Here is a 19,382-nt window from a genome sequence, read left to right on the forward strand (position 1 = left end):
CCAACTCTCCTACGTCCTAGGTGAGCAGTCCTCAGCCAGGCTCTTCATCTCCCTAAGCCACAGTTTCTTTACCTTTAAAGGAGAGAGAAAAAGTTCTCTTTGTCCAGTGCCTGGTACTGGAATAAATGATAGCAGATGATAAAGCCAGAGGTGCCTCAATGGACAGTTAAAAAGCAAGGGCTGCCAGGCGCAGTGGCTCACACCTGTAATCCCAGTGTTTTGGGAGCCTGAGGCAGGCGGATCGCTTGAGCCCAGGAGTCCGAGAACAGCCTGGACAACATAGGGAGACCCTGTCTCTATGTATAATTTAAAATTTAGTCATGCATGATTGTGTGTGCCTCTGGTCCCAGCTACTCATAAGGTTGAGGTGGGAGGATTGCCTGAGCTCAGGAGGTCCAGGCTGCAGTGAGCCATGATCTTGCCACTGCACTCCAGCCTGGGTGACAGAGTGAGACCACGTCACACACACAGAAAAAGCAAGTGCTGTTAACTGTGAACTGCCTCCCTAATAGATCTGCCTTGATGTCTTAGTGCAGAAGGATTTGGGACTGGGTTATGACAACCACCAAACATGGATGTGTGTGTGTATTATAAATATTGAGGCCACTTTTAAAACTCATTTTGGAAAAGTAAAGGTGTTCTATTTTTAACCTGGCTTCTCGTTAGATATCCTAGGAAGAAGGATATTACCCTTTCATGGATTCAGACAGAATTAGGCAGCACTGAGCAAGTTCTTGAATATAGGTTCGAGATAGGTTTATATTTTCATTAGTAAGGTTATCCAATAAAGCTACTTGTGGAGATGCAAACTCTTGAAAATGCAAACCTGTAAACGCTGACTATGATCTCCAAAGCAAAACATGTGAGCAATGAAGTTGTGTTTATACGCGGAACTAACTTCCTTTAAGGATACATGGGGAATTTTGTTTTGTTTTTTGACATGGAGTCTTGATGTGTTGTCCAGGCTGGAGTACAGTGGCGCCATCCCAGCTCACTGCAACCACTGCCTCCCAGGTTCAAGCAGTTCTCCTGCCTCAGCCTCCTGAGTAGTTGGAATTACAGGCACCCACCACCATGTGGGGCTAATTTTTGTATTTTTAGTAGAGACGGTGTTTTGCCAGGTTGGCCAGGCTGGTCTCAAACTCCTGACCTCAGGTGATCCACCCACCTCAGGCTCCCAAAGTGCTGGGATTACAGGCATGAGCCACCATGCCCAGCCGGAATTTTTTTTTTTTTTTTTAAATATCTTGTTGGAAATGAGAAAGACCCTTGGGTTAAAGATTAGAAACTGTGCCCCCGCTTGACTGGAATGGACTTATTTTTTTTTTTAGAGACAGGGTCTTGCTCTGTTGCCCAGGCTGGTCTCAAACCCCTGGGCTCGAACGATTCTCCCTCCTCAGCCTCCCAGTGTGCTGGGATTACAGGCGTGAGCTACTGCACCCTGCCTAGAATGGACTTTCTTAGTCCATCTGTCATCTTAGAACAGCTGCTGAGCTCTTGGAGTCCCCATGATTCTTAAACAGGTATCCAACAAAGTCCCTAAGAAAATTTTGTTTTTATTGCATTTTAAAATTTTGGAGTAATTTTAGATTTATAAAAAAGTTGCAAAGATAGTACAGAAAGTTCCCATTGTAAGTATCTTACATTACTAGGGTACACTGGGCAAAACTAAGAAACTGACCTTGGTACAGTATTATTGAGTCAACTTCAGCCCCCATTTGGATTTTGCCAGCTTTTCATTAGTATCCTCTTTCTGTCCTAGGGTCCCATCCGTGTTCCTGCAGAATATTTGGTTGTCATATCTCCCCAGTCTGCTCTGTTCCATGACTCTTTTTTAGTCTTCTATTGTTTTTACGACCCTGAAAGTTTTGAGAAATGCTGACCAGGTCTCCTGTGCAATGTCCCCCAATCTGGGTTTGGGGGAAATCATGTTTTTCTCATGATTAAACTGGCGGTTAAGGGGAAGTAAGCTGTAGGGGTAAAGTGCCCTTCTCATGCCATTATCGCAGGGCACTCACAATGTCCACATGACATCCTGGTGATGTTACCTTTATCACCTGGTTAAGGTGCTGTCTGCCAGGTTTCTCTACTATAAAACTACTCTTTTCTCCTTTCCCCACACTGTTCTTTAGAAGAGAGTCACCAACTCTACCCCACCTTTTCATGATGAGGGGGTGGGGGTTAAGGTCTACCTTCTAGAAGGGGGCAGTATCTATCTACATATATTATTTGAAATTCTTCTGCATGGAAGGTTCATCTCTTCTCTCTCATTTATTTATGCTGTCATTTGCTTATATTAATATGGACTCATGGATATTTATTTATACTTTGGTCTATAATTCAGTGTAATTCAATATGTTGTTATTTTGTTGCTCAAGTTGTTTCAGCTTTGGCTATTAGGAGCTCTTGCAGGCTGGTTATTGTGTCCCCTTGACATGCTCTGTTCCTTTTGATTTTTGAGCACTTACTACTTCCTGGTACTATAAGATGCTCCAATCCTGCAATCACCCTGTTTTTCCAACGAGTTGCCCACTCCCCTATGAAGTTTTTAAAAATCTGGGTTCATGGATTTTATGCTAGACCTCCTGAGTCCATCCCTGGGGCAAGATCTAGGTACAGGCACTTTAACAAGCTCCCAAGTTGGTCACAGTGCGGCAGTGAGTTTGCTGGTGACCCTTAGGAGTCACTGATGTATGCAACTTGAACCGAAGGTGGACAAAATAGGCCACATAACGGAAATACTCGAGGTCAACATGGATGGCATTTACAGGGAGATGGGCCTCCGAGTTGGAGAAGATTGTAAGGGTCTTTTTTAGGCCATTTAAATTTATTCATTTACCTGTTCATGGATTCAGAAAGAATCAGGCAGCACTGCGTAAGTTCCAGGCCCATGACCTCACCACTGTGGAGATGCCAGACAAGGACAGAGAGGCACCCACAACTGAGTCAACCCGCAGGCACACCTCATTTCTTCCAGGTGTCCCAGATGCAAGATGATGTGGTGTTAGCTTGAGTACAGAGAACACATAACTAGAAACGTCATTCTCGTCCTTTAAAGAAAAGCACTGGATGGTCTGTTTCCTTTCCAAGACTAACAGAGCCAGCGTGTACCCGCAGAAGCAAGTGCCGCTAGGCTGCGGACAGACAAGTATCCTATCCACGAGGAGAAAGGCAGAAGCAGACTTGGGTTGGGTTAGTAGGGTTTCTCCACCACATCAGTACCTGTGTATTTCTTTCTAGTTATTTTCCCCTAGAACTTGACAGTTTGAAAACCACAGTACATTTGGTTGTCATATCTCCCCGGCTTCCTCTGTTCCGTGACTCTTTTTTAGTCTTCTGTTGTTTTTACGATCCTGAAAGTTTTGAGAAAGCTGGCCAGGTCTCCTGTGGAATGTCCCCCAATCTGAGTTTGTCTCGTGGGTTTCTCATGATTAAGCTGGTGGTTAAGGGGAAGAAAGCTGTAGGGGTAAAGCTTTTTGGGAACTTTTTTGTTTTTGGCTCTGTCACCCAGGCTGGCGTGCAGTGGCCTGATCACAGCTCACTGCAGGCTTGAACTCCTGGGCTCAAGCGATCCTCCCACCTCAACCTCCTGAGTAGCTGGGGCTTCAGGCGAGCACCACCACCTGATTTTTTTTTTTTTTTTCTTTTCTGTAGAGGCAGGGGTCTCGTTATTTTGCCCAGGCTGGGTCTTGAACTGGCCTCAAGCAGTTCTCCTGCCTCAGCTTCCCAAAGTACTGGGATTACAGGCATGAGCCCCTGTGCCCAGGGCTAAAATTCATTTAATACTCAGAATTATCTAATTCCTTTGCTGTGAATTCCAGTTGTGGCAGGTGACAATGGGTGGCATGATCTGTGCAGGTATCTTGGAGTAGAGGGGTGAATCTAATACTTGTGTTGTGAATGAAACCAGATAATAATTTCCATTTTCCACACGTGGAAGCCAACCATTGACGCTTTTCCATTCTCTCCCCAGCTTCTTCCTGGAGAAGAATATGTTTGTTTTCTTCTTGAACATCTTGCGGCAAAAGTCAGGCCGTTATGTGTGCGTTCAGCTGCTGCAGACCTTGAACATCCTCTTTGAGAATATCAGTCACGAGACCTCACTTTGTAAGGACATTCCTTGGTATTTGCCTCTGTACTGCTGGGCATCTAGCAGGGTGAAGTTTAGCATGGTTTTCTGTGTGCTTACTGAGTATATTAGTCTGCTCGGGCTATCCTAACAAAGTACCGTAGACTGAATGGGTTAAACAATAGAGATTTGTTTTCTCACTGTTCTGGAGGATAGAAGTCCAAGATTGCCCAGGCATGGTGTCTCATCCCTGTAACCCCGGCACCTTAGGAGGTCAAGGTGGGCAGATCACTTGAGCTCAGGAGTTTGAGAACAGCCTGGACAACAAGGTGAAACCCCATCTCTACAAAAAACCATAAAAATTAGCTGGGCGTGGTGGTGTGCACCTGTAGTCCCAGCTACTCAGGAGGCTGAGGCAGGGAGATTGCTTAAGTCAAGGAAATTGAGGCTGCAGTGAGCCGTGATTGTGCCACTGCACTCCAGCCTGGGTGACAGAGCAGGACCTCGTCTCCAACCAAAAATAGTTCAAGATCAGGTTGCCATCAGGGTCGGTTTCTGGTGAGGGCTCTCTTCCTGGCTTGCAGACGGCCACCCTCTTGCTGTACATGGCCTTTCATCTGTGTGTGAGTGCAGAGAGATGGAGAGGGTGCTTGCTCGTGTCTCTTTCTCCTTCTATGGGGACACCGGTCCTATTGGATGAGAGCCCCCACCCTTATGACCTCATTAACCTTAATTACCTCCCCAAAGGCCCTTTCTTCAAATACAGTCACATAGGGGGTTAGAGCTTCAACGTAGGAACCTGAGGGGGACACAGTTCAGTCCCTAACCCTGTATTTGTTTCTGTGTGGTGGGTACTATGAGTGGGTTCCCCTCTGCTGATGGTGCTGGCGGTGTTTGCACTTCTTTATAACTTGCTGTTAAAGAGTTGGGGTCACTGAATCATCAGCCAATGGAATAAGCACTGGAAGAAGCAGGACAAGGAACCTCGGCCAGAGGGCAGGCAGAGGTGTGGGCATTGGTACCAACCCTCCTGCTTCAGTCCCTCCGCCCAGCTAGTGAGTGTGTGACTCTGAACTTCTTACCTGCCCGCACTAAGCCTCAGTTTCTTCATCCGTGACAACCACCCCGAGAGGCAGGTGCTGTCAGTGCTTTCATTTTAACACCCAGGCGCCAGCTGTAGCAAAGCCAGAAGAGAGAAGATTTCATCCCAGGTGATTAGCTCAGTGGTCTTCAGTGAGGAGACATCTGGCATCATCTAAAAACATTCTTGGGGGTGCTGCTGACATCTAGTGGATAGAAGGTGGGGATGCTGCTATACATTAAGGACAGGCCCCCCACAAGAGGGAATTACCCAGCCCAAATTGTCCCCGGTGCCGAGGCTGATAAACCCTGGTTTGGTTCCTAATCCTCCATGCTAGACTGCTAGCTTTGTTATTCCAAGGTGACTTCACCGAGCCCTGGCCCTGCCCACCAGAAGTGGGGGACAAGTGGCCAAATGTCTATATCAGAGGCAGGCTCTCAGTCCCCAGGACAGGTCTGAAAAAAGTCTGCAGTGGGCAGAAAGAGGTAGATAGAGATGGTGGCATTCCTCTGGTCAAGAGGGAGAGGAGAAAGGGCTACTGAGTGATGGCTCTTGCAGCTGCCGCTAGGTGGTGCTGCTGCTTCAGAGATGCCTTATGCTTCCCAGTGACCGCAGGTTGACAAATGTGGGCCGACTCCTGTCTCCCTGAATGGTTTGCCTTGTTACCAGTGCCTGTTTCACTGGATATGAAATGACTGCGGTTTCTGAAAGCTCTGAGGGGAGGATCCAGCTCAGTGGCACAGCTCCTGGACTCAGACTAAACCAGGTCCCAGTCCCAGTTCTGCCCCACACTTGCTCCCTGCATGTGCCTGGACAGTGAAGGCTCTGAGCTGCTGTTTGTGCATCTGTCAAGAGGAGAGCACAGTGGCTGCGGCATAGAGTGGCTGGGCGTGAGCGTGAGAGCAGGTGTTCAGAGCGAGGCACAGGGTCTGGCAGATAGGACATGGCCATGGATCGATTTTATCCTTTAAGGCAACATCAGCCTCAGTGTCCCTGCCCTGGGAAGCCTCTCAAAGCCCAGCTAGGCACAGGGTGACTGCACTGAGATGGGGGTGAGGCAATCAAAACTTACGGCTTTTAGAGGCTTTCTCTGAATTATATGGCTTTTAAAAATTATATATATTTGTACAACTTGATTTAATATATACACACAAAAAATATGTGTACATTGTGAAATAATCACTGCAATCGAGTGAATTAACATACCCATCCCGTCACATTTGTGTGTGTGCACATTTGTGTGTGTGCACATTTGTGTGTGTGCATGCACACTGTGTGATGAAAATATGTCAGATCTACCCTGTTAGCAGATTTCAAGTCTGTAACGCAATAGGATGAACCGTAGTCACTGTGCTGTACGCGAGAGCTCCGGAACTTACTCATCATGCAAGGTACCCTTTGATCAGTGTCTCCCCATTTCCCTCCTCCCCAGTCCCTGGTAACCACCCTGTGACTCTCTGCTTCTATGAATTTGACTGTCTTAGATTCTCCCTATAAGTGAGATCATGCGGTATGCGTGGCTCTTCTTGTCCTGGCACCAAAAAGGGTGCCTTGCTGTGGGAAACCCAGGTAGATGCCCCTGGCTTTATAGCCCCTTCACCACAGTGCTTTTATAAGCCCTTCAAAAAGGGTAGAAATCATTGCACGTTGACAGAACCTGGATTTGTAAGGGGTGAAGAGGATAGACAACCTTTGCTTTTATTTTTATTTTCTAACCACAGAAGAAAAAATGTCCTCATTGTTAAACAATGAAAAGCCAAATGTTAGAAAAATATAAAGTCAAGTTTCTGCAGAATTTCACCCTAACAATTCATTGTGCACCAGCCATTCTGCTGTTTGCTTTTCCTTTTCCTAGCCACCCAGTGTATCTGAGATCTCATTGTCCCATTCTGTAACCCTGCCTGGTTTGGCTTAGGAGTGGCAGCTTGTTGTGCCATAATCTATTTAACCTGACCATGGGCGTTTAGGTGGTTTCCAGCTTTTCACTATTACAAGCAGCCATTTCACAAATGCACCTGTTGCCTGCTGGGGTTAGTGACCTAAGTGACAGAGTCCCGAGAGACTGAGATTACGTACAGGCTCCCGGGTTTATTAGAAAAGGATACCACAGAAAGTCAGCCACACAGTGAGGGGGTAGTAGAAAAATCCCAGCCTGATAATAGAGGCGCCTCCAACTGTCCTATGGTGGCCCCCCACCACCCACAGAGTCATCTCTTGGAGGCCCTGGAAAAGTCCCTGCTAGGGAGTGGAGGGAGCCTGTGGCTGTCCCAGCTCCAGGGTGCAGCTGAGAGACTCAGTTGTACATCTGAAACTCCCAGTATGGCGTCTGTGCTGCTGGTGGTCTGGAAGCCACTAACCAGTCACAGCGGGGCTCAGTAAGACACCCCAACAGCTCCTTATCCTGCCAGCCCATTACCCCTGCCTACTTCTCCCCCAGCAAGAGCCAGAATGATACGGAAAGCAAAATAAGTGCTCTGGGTATCAGAATCACCTGGGCGACATGTTACCCATGTTAGACTCCAGGTGGACAAATAAACTGTGGACTATTCAGAGAATGTAATACTCTATAGCAAAAAGGAAAAGAAAAAAAGGAGTGGACTACTACCATCGCATACACAGCAACCTGGAAAGCCCTCAAATGTGGTAATAAGTGAAAGGAGCCAGACATAGAAAGTGTGTGTACTGTCTGCTTCCAGTGGATGAGGTTCATGGACAGGCAAAATGAGTCTAATGTGCTAGAAGCAGAATAAGGGTTGCATTGGGGTAGCAGGTACTGACTGGGCAGGGGCGTGAGGAAGCCTTCTGGAGAGCTAGAAATGTCAGATGTGGGATCTGGATGGTGCTTACACCGTGTGTATATGTAAAACTTCATCATGCTGGATACTTAGGGTTTGTGAGGTGTATCTATGTATGTAAAACACATATGTATGTTGTATCAGTCCACTGAGAATTAAAACATATGTATGCTGTATCAGTCCATTGAGAATGGACTAATTCTCAATGGACTGATACAGCATACATATGTGTTTTGCATACATAGATATACTCAAGGCTGGGTAATTTATAAGGGAAAGAGGTTTAATTGACTTACAATTCAGCATTGCTAGGGAGGCTTCAGGAAACTTGCAATCATGGCAGAAGGGGAAGCAGACACGTCCTTCTTCACATGGCAGCAGCAAGGAGAAGAATGAGTGCTCAGCAAAGGGGAAAGCCCCTTATAAAACCATCACATCTCGTGAAAACTCACTCTCACGAGAACAGGCTGGGGGACACCACCCCCATGATTCAGTTATCTCCACCTGGTCCCTCTTACAACATGTGGGGATTATGGGAACTACAGTTCAAGATGAGACTTAGTTGGGGACACAGCCACACCATTTCATACGTGCACATGTATGTGTATTTCCACATATGTCAAACTGTCCACTTAGGATTTGTGATGTGTATAACCCCATCTTAAAAAACATTAAGATTCCTAAGATTCTGCCCTAGACCCGTTGACTCCTTGCTTGGAGGGATCCCCAAGCACTGCCTCAGGAGTTGTTATGCTCAGGAGATTTTGAAAACCACCCTTCTAAGACTACAGACCGCACAGCCTGTCTGCCATGCCTGCTCAGAGTGCACAGTGGCTTTTCTGAATGCAGTGGCTTTCCCGGAGAACTGGCTGCCAAGGAGGACCACGCCACGGGCCCACACTGTGGCTTCCGTCATGATCCCAGGCTCCCAGATTCCTCTTTGTGGCGTTTTTGATGATTCCCAACAGACCGTTGAGTAATACTTTGATTGACCTCAGTTAGATACCTCATCGGCTCCAGATAACTTAATGGTTTGTTTCCTCTTCACCCAAGAGCAACTGTGTTCAGTCTCGGAATATGATAGAGATTTTCTTTGTTTTGTTTTTAGAGATAGGTCTCACCCTGTCGCCTAGGCTAGACTCCAGTGATACGATCATGGTTCACTGCAGCCTTGAACTTCTGGGCTCAAGCTGGGACTACAGGCGCACACCATCACACCTGGCTAAAGCTGAGATTTTGAATCTCCAAATAACAGTAATAAGAAGAATAATAGCTGTTAACATTATCGAGTGCTTGCATTGTGGCCCATACTGTCCATTCATACAGCCAAAGGATCAGTGATTACTACTACTACTACTGTCCTGAGTGCTTTCTGTGCATTTTCTCCATTCATCCTTTCCACAACTTCATGAGGAAGTTTTGGCTTCGTGGAACGGGGGTGTGAGGAGGGTGAGCAGTTTGCCCAAGGTCACAACACAGCTAGGAAGTGGCAGGTGTGAGATGTGGACACAAGCAGGCCAGTCCAAGTCCACGATTGAACCCAGAGCCTCCCACACATGAGCACGTGTGGGGAGCCGTGCACACTTCTAACATGCAGAGTGCTGGGCCCACCCCTGGAGATTCTGACTCCATGGTGCGGGGCCAGGGCCCAATATCCTGCAGGTCTGACAAGCTCCGGGGTTGCTGTGCTGCCCGTCTGAAGACTCTGAGTAGCAAGGCTCCAAACCATGCCCCCAGCAGGTGTCAATCGTGTTCTGCCTTTAGCTATCCTGGGGGCCCGGCAGGTGAGCTGGTGCAGCGCTCACACAATAGCAGCCTGAAGGATAGGCGATGGGACAGCAGTGCCTGCCTTGCAGGTGGCTGGTAAGAACACAGAGGGAAATATGTCTGGCAAGGGCCCAACACCAAGATATCGAACTGTAGGCCATAGACTGCAGCTGACTGATAGACGTGTTTTTTGCTGGCCAGCACAGCTTTAAAAGCTAGTTTATTCAGTGGCGAACATGTCAGGATCAGGAGATACAGTGGCGGAATCTGGTTTTGCCTCTCTTCACAGTTGAAAGCACTCACCATACTGGCCTGCATTTCTGCAGGGCCAGGGGCTGGGAGCTGGCGAGTGGGGGTTGCTCTTCAGTTGACCCCAGTGCCCTTGGGCCGTCATCACCCAGTTTTCGTTATTGGGCCCCCATAATGCATGACAAACTCTGACATCAGACCTAAGTTTGAATCCCTTCTCTGACTGTGTCTGGGCACGGGTAAGTTAACGTCTCTGAGATGTTTTTGCTCATCTGCAAAATGGGAAGAATGAGCAGGATCATGTGATGGTTGATGGTCATGTAAAGCACTCAGCCCAGTGGCCAGCATGTAGTAGGGATTCAGCAGAAAGTGACCTTTATGAAATCATGTTGTTATATAAGGAGGAAAAAAACCCTAGTGTGGCCTGTTGTGGCATTCAGAGTTGATGATGTGATTTGTGATGGCACAAGTGGGCAGGTTTTTACCCTCATCCATGGGTGGTTTGTGAAAATGCCCACATACCAGCTAATCTAGCTCTTTGTTGAACTTTGCCATCAATGAAAAGAAAATGTTGGAGTGTGTGTTTTTTTTTTTATTTGGGGTGGGAGGGCGGGAAAGGGCTGTTCTCCGGTGATGCCTTTGAACTTCCTGGTGACTGTGCATCGAAGATGATCTCTTTGCTGGTTAAAAGTTAAGCTCTTCCCAGTTAGTGTGTTTAATCCCAGCAACTCAGAGGCTTACCTAATTCAAGTACATTAATGTGGTCATCTGCTTGTTACCTGGCTTATGTTTTCTCCAGCGAGAGTTAATCTGTTTTGTTTGTTTTTTTCCCTCTAGATTATTTGCTCTCAAATAACTATGTAAATTCTATCATCGTTCATAAATTTGACTTTTCTGATGAGGAGATTATGGCCTATTATATATCATTCCTGAAAACGCTTTCGTTAAAACTCAACAACCACACTGTCCATTTCTTTTATAATGAGGTAAGTAATTGCCAGAGGGGCACATGTGGGTGTAAAGCTAAACTAGTTATGGCAGCGCCTTAGATCTGGATGGTCTTGTGTCTGTTTACAAAGCTCTGATATGCTTGTTAGGATTTTCACGGCAACACTTTAGACTTTGGCATGCTTAAAAAATTTTTTTTAATTAAATAAGTTACCTTTCTATTAAAAAAAATTCAATTCTTTGTAAGACAGGGCCTTATTATGTTTCCCAGGTTGGTCTTGAACTCCGGGGCACAAGCGATCCTCCTACCTTGGCCTCCCAAAGTGTTAGGATTACAGGCGTGAGCCACAGCACCTGGCCGGCCTTTCCATTTTTAATGTAAAATTCAGTTTGTTCTGAGAGCTTTATACTTGGCAGAGAGGAGACATGCCCAGATGTTGTCTTGGGGAAGTGTTGCCCTGTGGGAAAAACAGGAACTCCAGTCAGGGCTGGCTTTGTCACTTCCCTGCTGTGTCACCTTCAGGAAGTCCCAGTCCCTTTCTGAACCTCAGTTTCCTCATCTAAGAGATGAGGATAAGAATATATATCTTGTAGGGTTATTAGGGGTTGAGTTAAATGAGATGATGTCTTCAAAGTGCCTAGTATGTACGTAGCTCCCTACAATCATAGACGTTGCTATTCTTGATAAGATAATGTCCCTGACATTGTTTGGGAGAATTATTAAAATGAACAACTTAAATAAATAAGTTGCTCCTGTCCTCACACGTAAAAGGAGTTTGAACAATAGGGTCAATGTATCTCCCATACTGAAAGGTCCAGGCACTGGCCATGCTGGGGCTGGTTCATCGTGTACTTCAACCATATCAGCGAGGACCCAGGCTTTCCCATCTTGCTGCTCTGCTGACTATACAGTTGGCATCCATCCTCAGGTTCAACCCGTCATGGTCACAGGGTGGCTGCCGCTGCCAAAATGCCTGATGAGATCACTTCCCTTCTTGTGTCCCTTTTTAACTTCCAAAGAAAATTTTCTCAGAAGGCTCCCACCAGTCTTCCCCTCATGTTTCCCTGCATCCCACTGAGTACGTCTTAGGTGTCAGGTGCTGGGGTAAGCACGGGACCAGAAATGATCTCATTTAATCCTGGAAACCATAAAGTAGATATTATTATCCCCATTTTATAGATGTAGAAACAGAGGTTTAGAAGTACTGCATTGCACAGGTTAGAAGTGGTAGAACAAGGCTGGGCGCGGTGGTTCACGCCTGTAATCCCGCACTTTGGGAGGCCGAGGCGGGTGGATCACGAGGTCAGGAGATGGAGACCATCCTGGCTAACATGGTGAAACCCCATCTCTACTGAAAATACAAAATATTAGCCGGGCGTGGTGTTGGGCGCCTGTAGTCCCAGCTACTCAGGATGCTGAGGCAGGAGAATGGCATGAACCCAGGAGGCGGAGCTTGCAGTAAGCTGAGATCATGCCACTGCACTCCAACCTGGGCGACAGAGCGAGACTCCATGTCAAAAAAAAAAAAAAAAAAAAAGAAGTGGTAGAACAGGTAATGAACCCAGATCTGACATTGTTTGGACTTTTTTTTTTTTTAATTATAATTTTAAAATAGAGATGAGGTCTTGTCACATTGCCCAGGCTGGTCTGAACCTGCTGACCTCAAGTGATCCTCCCCCCCGTGGTCTCCCAAAGTGCTGGGATTCTGGGCATGAGCCACCACTCCCAGCCAATGAATCAGTGATTACTACTACTCCACTACTACTGCTCTTTTTTCTTTTCTTTTTTTTTTCTGAGACAGGGTCTTGTTCTGTTGCCCAGCCTGGAGTGCAGTGGCACGATCACAGCTCACTGCAGCCTCCAACTCCTGGGCTCAAGCCAACCTCCCACTTCAGCCTCCCAAGTAGCTGGTGCTATTGGTATGCACCACCACACGGACTTGGACTCTTTTCTGTTTCTTCCGTGGCTTTGCCTTCCCATCCCTTTCCACATTCCCCATTGGGAATGAACCACTGACTTAACAGTTCACATTGGCAACGTTTTTTTTTTTGGCGTTTTCTGAAGTTTCTGACGGAATTCAGAGAGTTGGGTTGAGGCCAGGCCTGGCTTATGGGCTTGTAATTTGTTTTCGTTATTTCTTTTGTTTTAGCACACCAATGACTTTGCCCTGTACACAGAAGCCATCAAGTTTTTCAACCACCCTGAAAGCATGGTTAGAATTGCTGTAAGAACCATAACTTTGAACGTCTATAAAGGTGAGTGTCCGCGTGGGCTTGTGTCTCGGCTGATTTCCGACTTGGCAGCAAGCGCTCCCGTGTGTGTGCGTATGGCTCTCTGATTGTCACAAGGGAGCGCAATGATCATGAGCTGTGGCAGCTTCTCTCATGAAAAACTTGGAATCCCCTAGCATTTAGCTGGCCGCTCATGGAAATCCTTGCCTTCTCCAGGCATGTGGAAGTCTTGCTCATGCTGCTACATGAAAGTAGGATGTCCTGAGAGGCACGTGTGGGATTCAGAGTGACTATGTTTTAGAATTTGAGAAAGCAAAATTGTCTTTTTAGTGTGTCATTTAAATTTTTGTGTCTTGGCTTGTGAAGTATACTTTAATACAGCTAAGGGGTAATTTAAGTAATATTTAAAAGCATGTCACACTGTGAACAGCAGGGGGCAATGTTGTATTCCCAACAGGCTGCAAAGCCCAGCACTAACAAATTCCTCCTTTCCCTGAAGATGTTCTTAATGCCCAAAATATTGCGCCAGGGAAAAAGCCATTCCCCCACTTTCTGCTGCACTGACACAAAGTCTGCCTGGCCACAGGTTTCCTGAACTGGAATTGCCCTTCCAAGGCGATGCTTGGAAGTTCTCTGCCTAAAGCCTGGGTTATTTTCCCCAGAGTCACCGCAGTAGAGATGGGACTATTTTCTCAGGGATGAAAGGGCTTGGACTGTCATGAGTCAAAATGTTATTACTCCCTAATGAGGGTAGGGGCACCTCAGGGACTCACTTCAGCCTAGCACTGGGCTTACATTAAATTTAAGAACTTTTCTTTTTTTCTTTTTTTTTTTTTTTTTTTGAGACGGAGTCTTGCTTTGTCGCCCGGGCTGGAGTGCAGTGGCCGGATCTCAGCTCACTGCAAGCTCCGCCTCCCGCATTTACACCATTCTCCTGCCTCAGCCTCCGGAGTAGCTGGGACTACAGGCGCCTGCCACCTCGCCCGGCTGGTTTTTTTTATTTTTAGTAGAGACGGGGTTTCACCGTGTTAGCCAGGATGGTCTCGATCTCCTGACCTCCTGATCTGCCCGTCTTGGCCTCCCAAAGTGCTGGGATTACAGGCTTGAGCCACCGCGCCCGGCCAAATTTAAGAACCTTTCTAAGAGCCCAGCTGGACCCATCCAGGGTCGCAAACTGAGGACCTGTGGGCCATATCCAGCTGTCAGACATGTTTTAATTGGCTTAGTTTTTGAAAAAATATGTAGTTGCCAGTATTTAAAAATTGAGAGGTCTTCCATGAAAATCTGGATTTGCACCTTGAAGATGCAGATTTGGCTAGTTGAAGCCCACAGTCCTGCAGGGGTGGGGGGTCAGCTGGCACAGAAGCAGCTGCCCCTTTGGGGTCAAGGCCCATGCTCCCAGGTCACACGCTGGACCTCTGGCCACCAGCCAATCGGGCAGGCTTCTAAGTGTGTGACCCTGGTCCAAGTCACAGTTGGTTCTGCTGCCTCCTGCTCTGTTTTCTGCTATCCCCTTCTAACCTTATCTCTCTGTGCAGATGCCTCCCGCCCTAGCCTCTCTCCTTCTGAGCAGCTCTCTCACCTTCCCAGGTCCTAATCCTGTTAACTGTTGTCTGTTTTTTGCCTTTCCTTCAATGACGATTCCTGTGTTCCTTATTCCAGTGTCATGTAAGTTATTAACCTCTGGTTTTCTGCTTTCCTAATTTATCCTTATGTATAAATACAGGAACCTAGCTTGAGAATGGTGTAATTTTCAGTGTAGTCTAGCTCAATCTGCTACTGATAAGTAGGCTCTCCCATGCACTAATAATGTTTAGCTCAACTAATTTAAGTAAAATATCATAAGAACTGCCTTGATGACTCTAGTTTTATGAATAAGATAAACATTTTTAAGTATTTCCAGGAAAAACAATTTCAGATTATAGCAGAGGGCTTTTTCTTTGTGGTTTTTGGGTTTTGCTTTGTTTTTGTTTTTTTTTTCAATCTTCCCCAAGTTATTTTTGGTAGCTTGACTTTTTTTTTCTTCTGTGAATTTTCTCAGTGGATAACCAGGCCATGCTGCACTACATCCGAGATAAAACTGCTGTTCCTTACTTCTCCAATTTGGTCTGGTTCATCGGGAGCCACGTGATCGAACTTGATGACTGTGTGCAGACAGATGAGGAGTAAGTGACACCCCCAGGGCCACTCAGTAGATAGACAGGGTGGTTACGGGAGAATTCTGTTTTCATCAAGGAAAAACAAACACATAAACGGCACTCCCCTACCTCTGTGTAGCCTGGACTTCTGTACTCTAAAAGGTCCTGCTCACCTATTTGTAATAATGAAACGCTGGAAACAACTCAGACGCCTCCCAGAGCAGGTGGGGTAAATCAATTCACTACAGCCATAGATGGGGCTGCTAGACAGCTGGTGAGAAGGTCAAGAGGCTCTATCAGCTGACAAATGCATTAACATAATGTAGTCTATCTGTACAATGGAATAGTGTTTGGTGATAAAAAGGAATAGAGCGGTCCAGGTACAGTGGCTCATACCTGTAATCTCAGCACTTTGGGAGGCCGAGACAGGTGGATCACGAAGTCAAGAGATCGAGACCATCCTGGCCAATACGGTGAAACCCCGTCTCTATTAAAAATACAAAAATTAGCTGGGTGTAGTGGCACACGCCTGTAGTCCCAGCTACTTGGGAGGCTGAGGCAGGAGAATTGCTTGAACCCGGGAGGCGGAGTTTGCAGTGAGTGGAGATCGTGCCACTGCACTCCAGGCTGGCAAAAGAGCAAGACTCAGTCTCAAAAAAAAGGAATGAAGCGCTGACACTTGGTATGGCATAGATGAACCTCAAAAGCATTATTCCTAGTGAAATGGCCAAAATAGGTGAATCTATAGGGGCAGAAAGTAGATTGGTGGCTAGGATGTTGTGTGGGGACTTAGGAAGCAACTGCTAATGAGTATAGGGCTTTTTTTTCTTTTTTGAGACAGAGTATTGCTCTGTCACCCAGGCTAGAGAGCAGTGGGGTGATCATGGCTCACTGCAGCCTTGACCTCCTAGGTTTAAGCAGTCCTCCCGCCTCAGCCTCCCAGGTAGCTAAGACCACCAGGCCTAAGCCACCAAGCTCAGCTAATTTTTTTGATTTTTAGTAGAGATTTTAGTAGTAGGTTTCGCCATGTTGCCCAGGCCGATCTTGCATTCCTGGGCCCAAGCAATCCTCCTGTCTTGGCCTCCCAAAGTGCTAGGATTACAGGTGTGAGACACACATCCAGCCAAGTAAGGGGCTGCTTACTTTCTTTTTTTTTTTTTTTTGAGTCAGAGTCTTGCTCTGTCACCCAGGCTGGAGTGCAGTGGTGCAATCTCGGCTCACTGCACCTCCGCCTCCTGGTTTCAGGTGATTCTCCTGCCTTAGCCACTGAAGTAGCTGGAATTACAGGTGTGTGCCACCACACCCGGCTAATTTTTGTATTTTTAGTACAGACGGGGTTTCACCATATTGGCCAGGCTGGTCTTGAACTCCTGACCTCATGATCCTCCCACCTTGGCCTCCCAGAAGTGCTGGAATTACAGGCATGAGCCACGGTGCCTGGCCGTAAGGGGCTTTTTTTGCAGGGGGATAACAGTGTTCTAAAATCGACTGTGATCATGGGTGGGCAACTCTGTGAATCTACCAAAAACCGTGACATTGTCTACTTTAAATAATTGAATGTTATGGTATGTGAATTATACTTCGATAAATCTCTTTTAAAAAAGAGATTAGTATGGTGCTTTTGTCCTCAGAGGGATGATTAGAAGTTCCAGAGCAGGATTTCTTTCCCTTGGCTCTATTTACCGCTTGAACTGGGTACCATTGTTGTAGGGGCTGTCCTGTGCATTGTAGGCTTTTTAGCAACATCACTGGCCTCTCTACCTGCTAGATGCCAGTAGCACCCCTCCCCAGTCGTACCAACCAAATATGTCCCCAGACATTGCCAAATGTCCCCTTTAAGGCAAAATCACCCTCACTTGAGAACCACTGCTCCAGGGTGACAGCTTTGTCCAGGCCTGTGAGAGGTGCACCTAAATGGGGTCAGGATGCTAAAGGGACCCGATGAGAAGTGTCCTGGGGGAGGGGAGCTAGGCAGATAGAATATGAGATCTGATATGGGGGAAGAAGCAAGGATGGGTAGATGGCAGACCCAGCGGAACAATTGGGAAAGCCAGAAGCCTTATGGGTTTAAACAGTCGTGGATGCGAGACATAATGAGACACTTAACTATAGAAAGAGCAAAGTTATACAAGCAAGGAAATGAAATCATAGTCCTCTATTTGGCTTCACGGCGAATGTTATGACATCAACCCCAATTACTGATGACTACTTGAGGGGAAGGGGCAGAGAGAACGGAAGAGTTCTGTCATAACAGGAGGTCAATAGATAATACCTAAAATGGCTCAACTGCAAAACAGAAGTCCATGCAGACTTTCTAGAAATATGGGAGGAACTATCTGTAGAAACAAGTAACTGCCTCTGGACAGTGGGGAGAAGTAGAGGAGGGCTGGGTGTGGTGGCTCACACCTGTAATCCTAGCACTTTGGGAGGCCGAGGTGGGCAGATCACTTGAGGCCAGGAGTTGGAGACCAGCCTGGCCCCATCTCTACTAAAAATAAAAAAATTAGCCAGACACAGTAGTGCACCCCTGTAATCCCAGCTACTAGGGAGGCCAAGGCATGAGAAGTGCTCAAACCTAGGAGGCGGAGGTTGCAGTGAGCTGAGATTGTGCCACTGTACTCCAGCCTGGGCAACAGAGCAATACAGTGTCTCAAAGAAAAGCAAAAATTAATGGAGGATGCGAACCTGGGCCAGGAGCTGCTCTTTTTCGTTATCAACTTATCAATGCTATTTGAGTTTTAAACCTAGCCGCATATATTACTTTGATTTTTTTTAAACCAAAGTATTAAAAAGTGAGGTATTTTAAATATACCATTAGAGAAAATGTTCCAAAGTATCTTCTTAAGTGGGAGAAAAGTGCAAAACATTGTGCATAAATGTTCTAGGCCTCAGGTGCACAGTGGGTTCGTAGACATTCATTATACTATTAGGCTTTACAGCATATATTTGCTATAAATATTTAGCAAATATCTTTTTTTCTTTTCTTTTTCGAGATGGAGTCTTGCTCAGTCGCCCAGGCTGGAGTGCAATAGTGCAGTCTTGGCTCACTGTAACCCACTTCCCAGATTCAAGTGATTCTCTTGCCTCAGCCTCCTGAATAGCTGGGACTACAGGTGCGTGCCACCACACCTGGCTAATTTTTTTTTCTTGTATTTTTAGTAGAGAGAGGGTTTCAGCATGTTGGCGAGGTTGGTCTCGAACTCCTGACTTAAAGCAATCTACCTGCCTTGGCCTCCCAAAGTGCTGGGATTACAGATGTGATGCCAGTCTGTACCCAGCTGAAATATCTTGTTGAAGTATAAGAACTAATTGGCTGAGCATAGTGGCTCACGCCTGTAATCCTACCACTTTGGGAGGCCGAGGCAGAAGGATCACTTGAGTCCAGGAGTTTGAGACCAGCCTGGGCAACATGGTGAGACCCCTCCACCCTCTACAAAAAAAATTTTAAAAATAGTTGGGCATGGTGGCAGGTGCCTGAAATCTGAGCTACTTTAGAGGCCGAGGTGGGAGGATCCCTTGAACCTTAGGGTTGAGGCTGTAATGAGCTGTGCTCGTGCCACAGCACTCCAGCCTGGGTGACAGAACAGGACCCTGTCTCAAAAAATAATAATAAATAAATAAAAGGAATAATTATGCAGAATTATGTAAAAGAAGCAGAATTGATCTTGTTTTTACCTTTTTTTTCCCAAGTATATACAGTTAGATGGATAGAAATGTGACGTCTATATTTAGATGTGACTACTACTAGGAGAGGTAAAAATGTAGAAAAAACAGACATTAGGGTTATAAGTTGCAAAATGTTAATAGTGAATATCTGTTAGTGGTGGGGTTGAGACCTTGAATTCTATTTGCTTTTGTATTTTAATTTGCTGTTGTCAAAAATGACCATCTATCAGTTGGGTAATAATAATAAAAACAAAATGCCTAGCTAGTATTTGCTGCATACTGCTTTGGAGGTGGTGAAAGCATCCCCACCAGCTGTTTCTGGAGTGTGAGATTGACCCACCCAAGAGACATTACCCCCTGGCCCCCCACCCCCAGCACGCTGTTGCTAACTGCAGGGAGACGGAGACCTCCAGGGCAGGGGCCTGGGGGAGGGGTGT

General features: G+C 46.4%; 1 protein-coding gene across 2 annotated transcripts in view; it reads left to right on the plus strand.

The window, feature by feature from the left end:
- CLEC16A (C-type lectin domain family 16, member A) overlaps positions 1–19,382 on the plus strand; it is a 233,890-nt gene that overhangs the window by 14,285 nt on the left and 200,223 nt on the right. The window contains exons 3-6 of one of the 2 annotated variants that reach the window (XM_011961400.1): positions 3,974–4,107; positions 10,799–10,947; positions 13,060–13,165; positions 15,183–15,306. In XM_011961400.1, coding sequence (XP_011816790.1) covers positions 3,974–4,107; positions 10,799–10,947; positions 13,060–13,165; positions 15,183–15,306 — 513 coding nt within the window. Of the gene's footprint in view, positions 1–3,973; positions 4,108–10,798; positions 10,948–13,059; positions 13,172–15,182; positions 15,307–19,382 lie in introns of both variants that reach the window. The other variant, XM_011961399.1, reaches the window with a different exon arrangement.

This window comes from Colobus angolensis, unplaced genomic scaffold (genome assembly GCF_000951035.1).
Source record: "Colobus angolensis palliatus isolate OR3802 unplaced genomic scaffold, Cang.pa_1.0 Scaffold55, whole genome shotgun sequence".
Taxonomy (NCBI): Eukaryota; Metazoa; Chordata; class Mammalia; order Primates; family Cercopithecidae; genus Colobus; species Colobus angolensis.